This window comes from Bos javanicus, chromosome 13 (assembly GCF_032452875.1).
Source record: "Bos javanicus breed banteng chromosome 13, ARS-OSU_banteng_1.0, whole genome shotgun sequence".
NCBI classification, from domain to species: Eukaryota; Metazoa; Chordata; class Mammalia; order Artiodactyla; family Bovidae; genus Bos; species Bos javanicus.
In genome coordinates this window covers 64,722,703-64,737,731 of record NC_083880.1, presented here as the reverse complement: position 1 = coordinate 64,737,731, position 15,029 = coordinate 64,722,703, and the positions used below count along the sequence as shown (strand labels likewise).

Below are 15,029 nucleotides of genomic sequence, written 5' to 3'. Positions count from 1 at the left end.
ACGAAGTTGAGCAATTGCAGAGGGGCCGTCACACATAAATAGTACTTAAGTTTCCCTGTCCACTCTGTTCCTATATCCCATAAATATTTATTAAATGATTAAGTCTTAGGGATTCAGAGGTGAAAAAGGTAATCACAGGACTTCCCTGACGGTCCAGTGTTTAAGGATCCACCTTCCAGTACAGGGGACGTGGATTTGATCCCTGGCTGGGAAACTAAGATCTCACGTGCCATGGGGGCAATAAACCTGCTTGCCGCAACCACTGAACCTGTGTGCTCTGGAGCCCACGTGCCACAACTAGAGAGAAGCCCACACACCATAATAAAAGATTCCGTGTGACACAACTAAGACCCGAGGCAGCCAAGAAAAAAAAAAAAAAAATATATATATATAAATATATATATAAATGTAAAGGTCAGTCCCTGTCTATGTGGATCTTGCACTCAAGGCAGGCAGCTTGAGTGTGACAGACAGGATAGGGTGGTGGCTTTGTGCCTAAAGGAGGGAGGTCACAATGTGTACTTTGTGATGAGATCTGTAATATACCCCTTGGCAGGGAGGACCCCACTGAGAGCTCAACCTCCTTCTGTGGGAAGGATCAGGGACACACCATATGTTACCTCTCTGCCCTCACACCTTCCATCCCAGGCCCAGTTGGAGGGCCCTTTGGGGATAAGCAAATGGACAGAGAAGTGGGAGATGAGGGCTTGGCAGGAGGTGTGGTGTGGAGGTCTGGGGAGCCACGGAGGCCCACAGGACAGAGAGTTGGGGGGCTGTCTACGACCTCAGGTCCTCACCCCTCCCAGTCCCAGGTAGAGGAACCAGTTGGCCGCCTGCCACTGGAGCCATCGCCTGGGCCACACATGAGGCGCTGGTGGCAGATTTTTGTCCTGTGCGTCTTCTGGATGCTCCTCTTGTGGCTGGTGACCCCCTGCCTGGATCTGAAGACTGACTCGGCACCCCAGGAAAAATGGATGGACATGGCACCACGGCGTTGCAGCTGCCCTTGGTTCAAATTCAGGCAATGTGGCTGCCCGTCCGGGAGTCTCAACCACTCTGTCTGCCACCACACAGCTGGAGAGCACCGGTTTGATGCAGGCTATGAGAAGATGAGGGGGTCCCTGATGGGAGGAGCAGAGTCCACGCGCCCTGGTGCTGTGCTCTGGTGGTCGGTCAGTGGTCAACACTGGGGTGTCCCATCCCGTCCTCCCCTGGGCCCAGGTTACCTCCCACTTTCTGTCCCTAACCCCTGCCCTTGGTTCACAGCTTCAACTCCCGATCTCCTGATGGAGGTCTCACCCACTCAGATCTGCTTCCCATCCTCCAGGAGCCAATACCTGAGTCTTGGCCCCCCATCTCTTCTCTCCTGCTGTTTTCAGGACCTGAACGCAGCAAGCGAGCTGGGCAGAGTGTGGAAGAAGCTGCTTGAGGTGATTCCCCAACTCTTAATGAGCTATTTTGATATCTTCTGTGGCACTTGTGCCCTGATGGGGAATTCAAAGATCCTGCGGGCTGCCAGTATCAGCAACAATGTCAACCAACTCAGCATGGTCTCCAGGTGAGCCTCGAGGAAAGGGCAGGGGACTGGATGGCCAGACCTGCCCCTAGAGTTCTTTCAGTTTCTACTCTCTTTTTTCAGGATGAACCAGGTCCCTGTTCAGGGCATTGAGATGCTGGGGAACCAAACCACGAGATGCTCCGTCTCCCACAGGAATGCCAGGGGCCAGGGTTCTTGGAGGCAAGTGCTGCTGCTGCTCCTGCAGCTCTTTGATCTCGCGTGGACTTCAGATGTTCTGAGTGAGGAGATGGTGGTCTGGGAACCCAGACATTCTTAGTGTGGCAGGTAAGGAGAGGGCACTGCAGCGGATGACAGAGGGGCCTCCAAGGAGACTCTCCTGGCTTACTGGGCACACCTGCCAGACCTTCCCAGGTCTCAGGGGCTGCTGAAACCCCTCCACTTCCTAATTCTTCCTTAGATTTCTGAAGGTGGTCCAGTTCCCTAGCAGAATGGAAGATAGAAAAGGCCAGGTAAGGGTTTGACAGGTGGGAAGATGTGGCTGTGGGTCGCTGTGGACTGGGACCCAGGTTGGCCACCTCCCATTCCTCTCCAAGTCCTGGCGATCAGCCCCACCTTCCTCCAGTACAACCGGGGCACTCTCCATCTTGGGGGCTCATGGCTCTGTTCTGGGCCTTGCGTACCTGTGACTCAGTAAAGATTCTTGTTCTTTCCTCACTTAAAACTTTTCCCTGCTGGTGGTCCAGTGCTTAAGGCTCCATACTTTTAATGCAGGGGATGCAGGTTTGATCCCTAGTCGGGTAACTAAGATCCTACATGCTTTGTGGTATGGCCAAAAAATTAACAAAACAAAACAAAACAAAACTTTTCCAAGCTATACCTTCAGCACAGAGTCCAAAAGTTTCTGCCTAGCTTCCAAGACCCTGTGTGGTCTGACCTTTCGCCTCCCCTCATCTCTCCCAGGCTCACACCACGGGTTTCTCAGTTCCGCACACATGCCAGCTGCCTCATGCCTTTTCACACGCTGCTCCCTCTGCCTGGGATGCCCTCCTCTTGTCTCCCCAAAGAACCTTCTCTTATTCCAGTACGATGAGAATCATATGATGCTCTTTTCCGGGGTCTGGGGTCACACTGTGTGCTCAGACTCTGTCTCCCCTGGGGAAGGTGAGCTCCATTCTCCTAGCTTCAGGAGGCAGCTGGTCACCCTTGATGTTGAATGAAGGGCGGTGGGATGAAGACAGGATTCAGCCTGCTGATGCATACATCCCTCTCTCATCCACTAGGATTCCCGCTTTGGATCTGGATCAGAAAAGCAAAGGAGGTGGTCCCCTTACTGGGAGGATGCTAATCAGACCAACAGAGATTCTGTCCATGCTCAGCAAGAAGCAGAAATGGAGGTCAGCTACAGTGGACAAGCTCGCTGTTCACACAAGTCCACACAAGTCCTTGTCCTTTGGGCCTGAATGCAAGGGAGTCTTGGAGTTGCGGCAGGACTCTGGGGACATTCAGGGATAAAGGGCAAGAGGAAATTGTATAGTGATCAGTCTGGTGCTGAATAAAATCCTGGCCTGATTCTCCTCCCTTCGAGGACAGTGTTGCGGAGGAAGGGCCCGACTTGACTTTCGTAGCTCAGGGACAATATCTGCATTAATTTCTATGCCTGGTCCCCTGGATCATGCAGGTGGTGTAAATTTAGAGCCAGCTCCATGCCAAGTGCAGACCCAGACTGAGTATCCAGAGAAGTTCATTTCCCACTGGACAAAAGAGATAAGCTTGCTTATATCATCCTATGCTGGTGGGTGAATTTTGGGGGAGCCCAGCTTTTCACCAAAGATTCAGCTGTTTGAGGTTCCCAGTGTTTTGTGGGGGCCTCTGTTCTGATTCTCTGCCTCCCCTAGGATCAAGGTCCTCTGCCTGCATGAGCATTAAACTTCTAAGTTTCTGGGCAGCCCCTTAAGCATCTTAAGCACCCCCCCCCAATACTGTTTTTCAGTTCTCTTTTCATTTCTGACATCTAGGGGCTTCCTGTTTTCTTTTAACCTCTGGTCTGCGTTTAAAATACTTTTTATTAAACACTATAGATGTATATGCTTGCAAAATTACCAATTAACTCAGGAAAGATAAACAAGACACTTGAGTGGTAGTTGCCTCTGGGGAAGAGACTGGGTAGGAGGGGAGCAAGAAAGGGACAGAATCCTCCTTTTCACTTATTTTTTATACCTTTTGGACTATGTCCCACAGACCCATATTATACATTCAATAATAAATATAATTTTTAAAAGTTAAAACTATGTTTTGACCAGCAGACTGGATTTTTATTGTAGAAAAGTTTTTAGGTTATCTTTTACTTCATTAATTTGCTAGATCTGGAGTCAAAACTAAGTCTTTGTAGCTCTTCTGCAGTTCCATGAACTTGGTGAGTATGTGATAAGGTTAGTGAGTTCTATGGGCAGCAGCTCAGTGCCTCATTCCTATGGAAAATAACCTGGCAGTTAATCAGAAGGTTAAACATAGAAATACCACGTAAGCCAGCAATTCCACTCTTAGGTAGGTCCCCAAGAGAAATGAAAACATGTCTGACCAGAAACTCGAACCCAAATGTCTATAGCAGTACTATTCATGATAGCCAAAAGGTGGAAACAATCCAAATGTCTCTCAAATGGTGAATAGACAAACTGTGACATGTCCATACAGTGGAATATTATTTAGCCATCAGAAGAGGGCAGAGTATTAACACATGCTACAACTTGGAAGAACCGCAAAAACATGATAAGTAAAAGAAGCTGGAATAGGAGGGAAGGGGACAGGGCATAACTTTTAAAAGAATGACATAGCCATTGAAGATACAATATAAATTGGTTAGAACCAACTAGGTCCAAGAAGGCAGAAGATTCAACTTCCAGTGGATCTTGAGCCTCATTATACACTCCTTGTAATACATCAACATTTGCTAAGTGACACCGCCCACAGGCACCATGACAGTTCTAACAGGGCTAAAAAGTGAGCAGTGGCCTGAATCCTGGAAATTTCTGTGCCTTCCCCAAAACAGTTGGAACGAGCCTCCCTTTTGTTAGCCTATGAGCTTACCCAGCCCGTAAAAACCAATCTAAAGCCTTTTGAGATGGATTGCATTCTGTCTATGGAATGTGTAACCTTCCAGGGTTTTGCCTCTGAGATGGCTCACACTCTGTCCATAGAGAGTGTATCTGTCTCCACAAACAAATAAATCTACTTCTTACGTATCACTTTGCCTCTTGCTGAATTCCTTCTGCACTGAGACATAAAGAGCCTGAGGTTCATTAAGTCCTGAGACCAAGTGTGTGGTTTCAATTAAAAGGCAGTTGTAAAGAAACCAACACAACACTGTAAAGCAATTAGGCTCCAATTAAAATAAATAAGTAAATAAAAGGCGGTGGATTCGAGGGAATCCCTGGTGATCCACGGTGAGGACTGGATGCTTTCACTGCTGAGGGCCCGGGTTTAGTCCCTAGCTGGGGAACAAAAATCCCACAAGTCATGTGGTATGGCAAATAAAACCAAAAAAACACAGATTTCTCTGGTAGTTCAGTGGTTAGGACTCCATGCTTCCAACGCAGGGGAAGTAGGTTTGATGCCTGGTCTGGGAAGTCATATCCCATATGCCACGTGGTAGCACCATCCCCCCCAACCTGAATTTTGCCTGGGTTCGAATCCCATCTGAGTTGTGCAGTTTCAAAGACAGACACAAAAGGTCACATATCGTATGATTCATTTTGTGTGATGTACCCATGATGGGCAAATTCTTAGAAGCAGGAAACAGATGCATGGTTACCAGGGGTTGGGGGTTAGGCAGAACAGTGAGTGATTATTTGATTGGCATGGTGTGTTTTTATGGGGTGTTGAATGAAGAAGTCTTGAAAGTAGAGGGAGCTGCTGGCTGCGTGACACTGAATACACTAAATGCCACAGAAATGTGTTCTTAAATGGCTCAGTGTATGTAATGTGAATTTCACCTCAAGAAGAAAAGCGCTTGCATGAAAACACATATGATTATATCCATAACTTTTAAAAACACAAAATTAAATAATATATTGTTTAGTTATACATAGATTTTTAAACAAATTTTGGCTGTACTGGGTCTCTGTTGCTGCACAGGTGCGGGCTACTCTCTAGCTGCAGTGCGCGGGTTTTTCATTGCAGTGGCTTCTCTTGTTGCAAAGCATTGGCTTTAGGGTGGGCTTCAGTATTCAGCTTGAGGGCCCCAGAACATGGACTTAGTTGCCCCTTGGCATGTGGGATTGAAAGGTTGTTGTTGAATCACGCGAATACACCGGGATTCTTGGCCCCCGGAGGAGAAGAATTCAATCCCGGGCCAGAGACGAGGCTTGATCGCTCAGAGCTTTTGTGTAATAAAGTTTTATTAAAGTATAAAGGAGATAGAGAAAGCTTCTGACAAAGGCATCAGAAGGGGGCAGAAAGAGTACCCCTCTGCTAATCTTCAGCTGGATGTTATATAGTCACTAGCAGTCTGTTAATGAAAGAAAGGAATGTCTTAAAATTCAGAATGGCACCAGGCCCCTCACCCATAAGATGCATTTTGGGATAATCTTGGCGCCAAATGGTTTCTCCTGGGCCATAAAATGATTAACTTGAATCTTGAAGAAGGGCAGACCACCATACAAATAGTTTCATTTACATAGATTAGGGGAACAATATCCATACTGGTTTGTCAAGTAGGTTCTGGGCCGAGAGGCGGAACCGACTTGGAGACAGAGTTTGAGGTAAAGGCATAGTACATTAGCATAGCTTAAGACGGACATTTCCATAAGAAAAAGGCAATGGTTATCTCTAGGCGAAACCAGGTGTCATTATGGCAGCACAGTATTTTAAGAGAAACCTCCCTTTAAATTTGTATAGAGAAGGAAAAAATATTGCTAGTTTGTTTCCTCCTGCCGCTTAAGAGAGATAAAAATGTCTGACACTTGCAGGCTATTTCCTCCATTTGGAGACCCCTGGCCTTCCTGCCTGTTACCCTCTCAGGATCTTCCTGGACCAGGGATCAAATCTGTATCCCCTGCATTGGCAGATGGATTCTTAAACACTGGACTACTAGGAAGTCCTTGTTATATATAGATGTTGCAAAAAGAAAAAGCCAACGGAATGAAAAACACAAAATTCCTGGTGGTGTTATCATCTGGTGGGGGAAAAAGAGCACCCAGTGTCTTCAATGGTATTAATGTTCTTTAAAAAAAATTTTTATTGGAGTATAGTTTATTTACAATTGATTTACAAATGTGTTAGTTTCTGCTGTACAGCAAAGTGAATCAGTTGTACAAATACATATATCCACTCTTTTTTAGTTTCTTTTGGAATGGATGGCTGGAGTTGTTGGAGGCTAAGCCTCTCTCTCTGTGTAATCTTTCACCGCAGACTTCTTCAATGATGGAGGAGGTATTATAAGATTGGAAACTGCAAGGCTGAGGCTAGACATCACACAGTGTCACTTACACAGTATTCCATTGGTTACGTCAAGTCATACAATGACTCCAGATTCAAGAATTGGGGAAATGGACTCCTATTCCTAATGTAACAAGCCAAAAAGAATTTGTGGCCATACTTAAACTACCATTGTGTCCCACAGCGTCAAGGGTTCTATTTTGTTATCCTTGGCCGTTCCTGGAAGAGTCATTGGCTACATCTTGCCTCCTTTGGTTAGAGCCTCACCCCGGTTCTCTAGCTTTCACATCTATTCTGTAAGCTTCTTGATATTTAACCAGTGAATTGTCTTTCTAGTTAAGTTTACCACAGTCTGTTTCTGAGACCAAGAATTCCAACTGCTACAGTTAAAAAGGATCAAAAAATCGTACTCTCACCAACAGTAATGAAGGTTAGACGATGACAGAACATTCTTTTTGGTTTTTGTTTTAACCTACACTCCTTTATACCCAAACTATCAATCAAACCCAAAGGCATTGTATTAGTTTCCTAGGGTTGCCATAACAAATTACCACTAACTAGGTAATTTAAAGGGGCTTCCCAGGTGACTCAGTGGTAAATAACCTGCCTGCCGATGCAGGAAACGTAAGAGATGTTGGTTTGATCCCTGGATCAGGAAGATTGCTTGGAAAAGGAAATGCAACCTGCTCCAGTATTCTTGCCTGGAAAATCTCATGGACAGAGGAACCTGGCAGGCTACAGTCCATGCACGCATGTTAAGTCGCTTCAGTTGTGTCCAGCTCTTTGCGACTCTATGGACTGTAGCCTGCCAGCCTCCTCTGCCCATGGAATTCTCCAGGCAAGAATACTGAAGTAGGTTGCTATGCCATCCTCCAGGGGATCTTCCCAACCCAGGGATCAAACCCACGTCTCTTATGTCTTCTGCATTGGCAGGCAGGTTCTCTACCACTACCGCCACCTGAGAAGCCTAGGTTACAGTCCTGCTGCTGCTGCTGCTGCTGCTGCTAAGTCACTTCAGTCGTGTCCTACTCTGTGGGACCCCATAGACGTCAGCCCACCAGGCTCCCCATCCCTGGGATTCTCCAGGCAAGAACACTGGAGTGGGTTGTCATTTCCTTCTCCAATGCATGAAAGTGAAAAGTGAAAGTGAAGTCACTCAGTCGTGTCCGACTCTTAGCGATCCCATGGACCACACCCTACCAGACTCCTCCATCCGTGGGATTTTCCAGGCAAGAGTACTGGAGTGGGTTGCCATTGCCTTCTCCGAGGTTACAGTCTATGGGGTCGCAAAAGAGTCAAACACGACTTAGCGACTAAGCAACAACAACTGGTAGCTTAAAACAACAGAAATTTATTATCTTACAGTTCTGGAGGCTAGAAGTCCAAACTTCAGGTTGATGTCCTTTGTGGGATCTGAGTGAGAATCTGTCCCATGCCTCTCTCCCAGCTTCTGGTGGTTGCTAGCAATTCTTACCATTTTGATCTTGTAGACAGACACAGCAATCTACTCTCTGCCTCCATCTTCACATGGCACTCTCCCCCTGTGTCTTCTCTTCCTACATTTTCCCTTTTTCATAAGGACACCAGTCATTGGATTAGGGCCCTTCCTAAACCAGTATGAACTCACTTTAACCTGCAAAGACCTTATTTCCAAACAAGGTCACATTCACTGGTACCAGAGGTCCAGACTTGAAGCTAATTTTTTGGAGGGGGACACAGTGCTACTCACAATAGGCAGAATAATGACTTTTCTAGATGTACAAAGATTTAGAAATTTCATTTCTTACATAGCTTTTTTCCTAGGGAATTTTAATGAATGACTACAGATGGTGACTGCAGCCATGAAATTAAAAGACGCTTACTCCTTGGAAGGAAAGCTATGACCAAGCTAGATAGCATATTCAAAAGCAGAGACATTACTTTGCCAACAAAGGTTCGTCTAGTCAAGGCTATATGGTTTTTCCTGTGGTCATGTATGGATGTGAGAGTTGGACTGTGAAGAAGGCTGAACACCGAAGAATTGATGCTTTTGAACTGTGGTGTTGGAGAAGACTCTTGAGAGTCCCTTGGACTGCAAGGAGATCCAACCAGTCCATTCTGAAGGAGATCAGCCCTGGGATTTCTTTGGAAGGAATGATGCTAAAGCTGAAACTCCAGTACTTTGGCCACCTTGTGCGAAGAGTTGACTCATTAGAAAAGACTCTGATGCTGGGAGGGATTGGGGGCAGGAGGAGAAGGGGACGACAGAAGATGAGATGGCTGGATGGCATCACTGACTCGATGGACGTGAGTCTGAGTGAACTCCAGGAGTTGGTGATGGACAGGGAGGCCTGGCGTGCTGCAATTCATGGGGTCGTAAAGAGTTGGACACGACTGAGCGACTGATCTGATCTGATCTGAAGAGGAAAGTAGCCCTAGTTTACTACTAGATTATATAGGAAACAATGCTTACCTAGTTGCAATATTATAAACACTAAGAACAGACATTTGACTTTCAGAATCAGCCTATAATCCTCTGCCATTCAGTATGGTGGAAGAGTTAGTGAATGTATCTAGTGAGAAATTGAAATTTTAATTAATTATTTTTGGGGGCTGTGGCACACAGCATGTGGGATCTTAGTTCCCTGACCAGGGATCGAACCCATGCCCCCTGTGGTGGAAGCATGAGGCCTTAACTGCTGGACCACCAGGGAATTTCTAACTGAGACTTTCCCTGACCTTCCAGTGATTAAGAATCCATGCTTCCACCACAGGAGCTGTGAATTTGATTCCCTGGTTGGGGAACGAAGATCCCAAATGTGGCATGGTAAGGCCAAAAAAGAAATACAACAAAAAATTAATTTTAAACAATCTAAAATTTAAGATGAATGCAATTCAGTTTTTGGAACACTTCTAAGTATACTTGTTTTAACTGGAGTTTGCAGATCTACTTTTCAGGTTGTAAAATTTTTTTAAATAGATCATGTATTTTTGATGAAAACTGAATGTTAAGATTTAGATATACTGTGAATACTGTGAGTGTAAAATACAATTCTTATTTAGAAGACTTAGTTTCAATAAAGAATGCAAAATTTTAATATTTTGTATCAAGAACGTGTTGAAATGATAATATATAGACATACTGGGTTAAATATATTATTCAAATTTATTTTCTCCACTTCCTTTTATTTTTTTATTAGACTACGGCCACTAGAAAATTATACATGTGGCTTGAATATTTCTTTTGGATGGCATTGCTATAAACAAAGCATGTGAAAAGTAATGATACAACAGATTGCTTACACAACAGAATCTGAACGTTATCCTTGATGATGTAAAGTTTCGCTTGCTAATGTTGGGAAGGACAAAAAGGAAAAAATTGGCGAATAGAAGTATACAGACACGGGGCTCCCCTGGTGGTCCAGTGGCTAAGACTTTACACTCCTAATGCAGGAGGCCTGGGTTCAATCCCTGGTCAGGGAACTGGATCCCACATACTGCAACTAAGACCTGGCACAGGGAAATAAATAAATAAGCACTTAAAAAAGAGAAGCGTACAGACACAATATCCTCATCTCAGAGAACAAGGCTTTAAGAAACCTTGTCTTGATGTGACAGAATGAGAAACAGAGAGTCCAATGTGTAAAGTCACGAAGTGAGCAGGTGGTTATTACTAAACATAATGATATGATTATTTACAGCAGGTAGTCTGTATGTAATATCACGATACAGTTATGTAAGCATATTATTTAGACATATGGAAACAAATGCCCGGAGAATAGTTAGAAGAGGAGGCCTCTGAGGAGGGGCCTCAGGGTAAGGAGTCAGGGAGGCTGGGAGGCTGGGAGGCTGCCGCTCCACATTAGAAGTCTTTCTGAATCCTGCGATTTTTTTGGGAAAAAGTTTTCAAATACTTATCTTGGTAACAACCTTAAAGGAAAAAAAGAAAAAAGAAGAAATTCAACTCCTGAGAGATTTCAAGGGGTGACTACACCAAATATTCACTTTTGTCAAAATGGTAAATTCTCTCTGACCAAAAAAAGGTTCCAGGGCTTCTCTGGTGGCTCAGACGGTAGAATCTGCCTGCATTGCAGGAGACCCAGGTTCAGTCCCTGGGTTGGGAAGATCCCCCTGGAGAAGGGAGTGGCTACCCACTACAGTATTCTTGCCTGGAGAGTCCCATGGACAGAGGAGCCTGGTGGGCTACAGTCCATGGGTTCAGAAAGAGTTGGACATGACTGAGTGACTAAGTCACGTCCTTGCCTTCTGGATCTCCTGTTCCTCCACAGCAGACTTGGCACATGGCCACCGCTCCCTCACCCTCCTGTCCCCTTGAGCTTAAATCCATACCTCCTTTGTCAGCCTGACTCTGTGTGTGTTGGTGGGGGTGGGGAGTTTGTCAAGAGGCCTGTGCAGAGGAGGTCACAATGCATTCTCTGTGATGAGGCCCCGGATATAACTGGGCCAGTGTGAAAGACCTCATTGGACACCAGTCTCCCTGGGAGACCACCGAGCTCACCAAGTGACACCTCTCCTGTCCTTTCAGCCTTGAGCCCAGGCCTTGGCAGGGTTCCTTCCAGTGCTTAGCAGGTGGCTGAGGAGGTGAGAGGTAAGGTGTTGGGAGGGTGTGTGGTGTGAAGGGTTGGAGAAGGAATGGAAGTTTCTAGGACAAGGGATGCTGGGGATGTCTGATGACCCCAGCCCTTTCTCCTTCCCACTACATGATGTCAGAGCCAATCTACTGCCTGCTGGGGCACCAGCGTCTGGGCCAGAGATGAGGGTTCGATATCTGAAGCTGCATCTTGTGGCTGATGGTCTTCCTTCTGGACCAGAAGTCTAGCCAGAATGACCTTCGTAAGATGCCCGGAAATCACTCAAAGACCTGCGACTGCCCCCAGAACTCTTTAAGAAAGTGTATCTGTTCATCTGAGGTCCATGAGAGCTCCACCTGCCTCGGCATTCCCGTAGAGTCTGTCTGGTTTGACGAACGCTTTGAGATGGACGTTGAGCCCTTGATGAGGTCAGAAGTGCCCATGTCCTTTGATGCTTTGCTATTGTGGTTGGTCAGTGCACATTCTTGGTCTCTGTCCAGTCCCCACCCCCAACCCCAGGCCCTGGCCGTCTCTCTCTCTGGGGTTAGTGGCCCCAGGCTCTAACCTTCTTCTATAGGTGGTGGGAGCCTGGGAAAACCCCCTATATCTCTCCCTCCTGCATTCCTATGAACTTTAGGGCATGGAGTCAGAGGAGTTTGGGAATCAGAATCAGCAGCCACCCAAAGGGCCTTCCACACACCCACTGGACCGTGTGGGGTGCTGGACTTGTGCAGTGGTTGGAAACTCAAAGTTCCTATTGGACTCTGGCCTTGGCCTAAAGATTGACCAACATGATGTGGTCCTCAGGTGAGTGCAGGGTGAAAGGTGGAGACCAGGAAGGTCACGACAAATCCTCCTCCTCCCCAAAACGTCTATCCTGCTTTTCTCTCCAGGATGAACCAGGCACCTGTCCAAGGCTTTGAGGCGGACGTGGGAAGAAGGACCACTGTGTGCGTTACATACCCCGAGATAGACAGCCCTCAGGACCCTGGTGCCCAGCTGCTGCTGCTTCCTCTGAATTCATCTGGTCTGAAGTGCGTCATGGACATAGTGCAGAGAGACAGCATCATTCAGAAGGCAGAAAATCCTGGGTATGGTGGTGGAGGGTAGGACATTGTAAGGAGGATAGTGGGAACTCTGGAGAGACCCTTGCTATCTATCAGGGCACCCCCCAGGCTTACCTAAGTTTGGGGACGGCTGTGTCAAATGATGCTGAAACTCCCCCACCTCAATCTTGTTTTAGATTTCGGATAGTCCAGGTCACCCGTGGAAGTAATGAGAAGGAAGACAAGGTGAGGGACCCAGGAGGGAAAAGGGGAAGGAGTAAAATGCAGTGAGTCGGGTTGGGCGGCCACTGGATGGACATCATGTCACCACCCTCCTCCATCTCCCCAGGTCTCAGTGATCAGCCTGAGCTTCCTTTAGTACATCCAGCAGAGATGGCTGGGAAAACATGGTCACTTTCCATCTCTGGGGTTCATAACTCTGTTGTATGCCTTGCACACCTGTGACCAGGTATAAGACGCGGTCTGCAGCTCATAGAACTTCATCCCTTTGCCACTAAAAGTGTTTGTTTTCCCAGGGACTTTAGGTTAAGCCCAAAGTTGTCTGGCTGGTTTTCAAGATCCTGCGTGGTCTGACCCTTCCACTCCCCTCATCTCTACCAGCACTCTCTATGGGCTTCTCGGTTCCCTAAACATCTGCCTTGGGCCTTTCACATGCTGTTCCCCTGCCTGCAGTGCCCTCCTCTTGTCTCCCCAAGGAATCCTCTCTTTTCCTTCAACATGATGAGAATCAACTCTCTTTCCTGGGCTCTGTGTGTTCAGAGTCTTCCCTGGGGAAGGTGAGCTCTGTTCTTCTCCCAGCTCCAGGAAACAGCCTGTCGCCCTTCACGTTAAGTGAATGTTTGGTGAAGGAATGCTCAGTGGGTGTGGAGGCAGCCTGGGATCCAGCCTGCTACCCCAGAGCCTTCTTCTCTCTTACCCCATCTCCCAGGTATCCTTGTTTGGTTTTGGGACAGACCAGCTCATGAGGTGGTCCCATTACTGGGATGATAAATATTGGTTCAAGACCAACACGCACAGTTTTAAAGAAGAGCAACAGGTCATCCTTAAGCTGCAGTGTGAGGGGAAGGTTGCTGTTTACAACTGAGATGGCCTCCAGCCAGTTCAGCCCACTGGAGGCCCCCGGAGGCTGACAGGGGGTCAAGAGGACTCTGAGTGTCAGAGAGGGATAAGGGCTTCAGAAGTACCCTGGATGAAGATCACTCTGCTAGGAAACCCCACATGGTGACATTAAAGGACTACTTTCTCTTCTAGATTCTCAACAGTGAACATTTCATTATGTCACATATATATTTTTACCTTATCAAAAAGTAAAATTAAATGAAAAAGAGGAAAAAGCAAAGCCTAAAGTTGAAAACACATTAAGTGAACCCAACTATACATCAAATTGCTAACACAATCACCAGGGAAAGAGGTAAAGTTCCTTTAAAATTCAATACACTGTATATCCCTTGTAGCATAGATTCTGTGGACAAAAAGAACCACAAAGAAATTTTAAATTTTGCTCAGTAGACTTTTATTATAATACTGTAATATTTTAATTTATTATAATATTATAAACTATATAATAAATATCATACAATAAATACGTAATTTTATTAATATTATTAGGAACCAAATACAAAATCGGACAGGGAGAGTAAAACCCCTGGGACATTATAAATTCAAACAGGAAATATCACTGTGAGCTCAATTTTATGTTATGTTTTATGGTAAAATATACATAAAAATGGTCATTTGAAGGTATACAGTTCAGTGGCATTAAGTATATTCACATTGTGTGCAACCACTCCCATCTCAAACTCACAGTTTTCAAAATACGTTGTCTGTGAGTCCAAAAGCCACACTAACATCCCAGAGACAACGATCAACTCTGGAATGTGGATTTCATTTTCTAAATACTTTTCCCCACTAATCTAAAAGTTTCAGGCCTGGACGAGAAAAGTACAAGGAAAACCTGCACAACAAATATGGGACAATTTGAGCATCAAAAATAGCAACTGTCACAGATGAGTCACAGTAGATATATAAAAAATCCTTGAGTCCATATTGACACTCAGAGAGATATCAAAACAATCAGAGGAAACTATTATATTAAATGGGAGTGGGGGAGAAGCATTTATCTTGCCTTTTTGGTAGAAACAGTATTCAAGGTGAGCCAAGAACCTGTCAATGAGGGTTTTCAGTCACTGGGTATCCAAAACACACCCACTCCGTTCTTACTTTGGCCGCCCCACAACCACACATAACCTGACAAGATGAAAACATCCCTGGTACAGCTGAGAGCATGTTTACCTGCTCCCCTAAGGGCACAGAGGTGTGCTCAGTGTCTGGCTCAGAGCTAGAGCTCAAGAATTCCCAAAGGTGTGGGCAGTGCGCTTGTCACCATCTTGTTGCAGATAACTGGACCCATATGGCATTGTATAATCATCATTTAGAGGA

The 15,029-nt window shown here is 45.9% G+C and overlaps 1 protein-coding gene across 2 annotated transcripts; it reads left to right on the top strand.

Moving 5' to 3' along the window:
• Nucleotides 1-537: 537 nt before the first annotated feature.
• C13H20orf173 (chromosome 13 C20orf173 homolog) lies at nt 538-13,838 on the top strand. 2 transcript variants are annotated; one of them, XM_061437436.1, is made up of 5 exons: nt 538-1,172; nt 1,380-1,558; nt 12,417-12,557; nt 12,767-12,815; nt 13,519-13,838. In XM_061437436.1, the coding sequence occupies exons 1-5, from the start codon at nt 681-683 to the stop codon at nt 13,672-13,674; spliced, it is 1,017 nt and encodes a 338-aa protein (XP_061293420.1). In that variant the 5' UTR covers nt 538-680; the 3' UTR covers nt 13,675-13,838. The 2 variants fall into 2 exon arrangements, 1 of the variants encoding a protein (XP_061293420.1); XR_009740474.1 differs by lacking the exons at nt 12,417-12,557; nt 12,767-12,815; nt 13,519-13,838 and adding exons at nt 1,640-1,843; nt 1,977-2,028; nt 2,800-3,093 and having other exon boundaries at nt 545-1,172.
• Nucleotides 13,839-15,029: the final 1,191 nt, after the last annotated feature.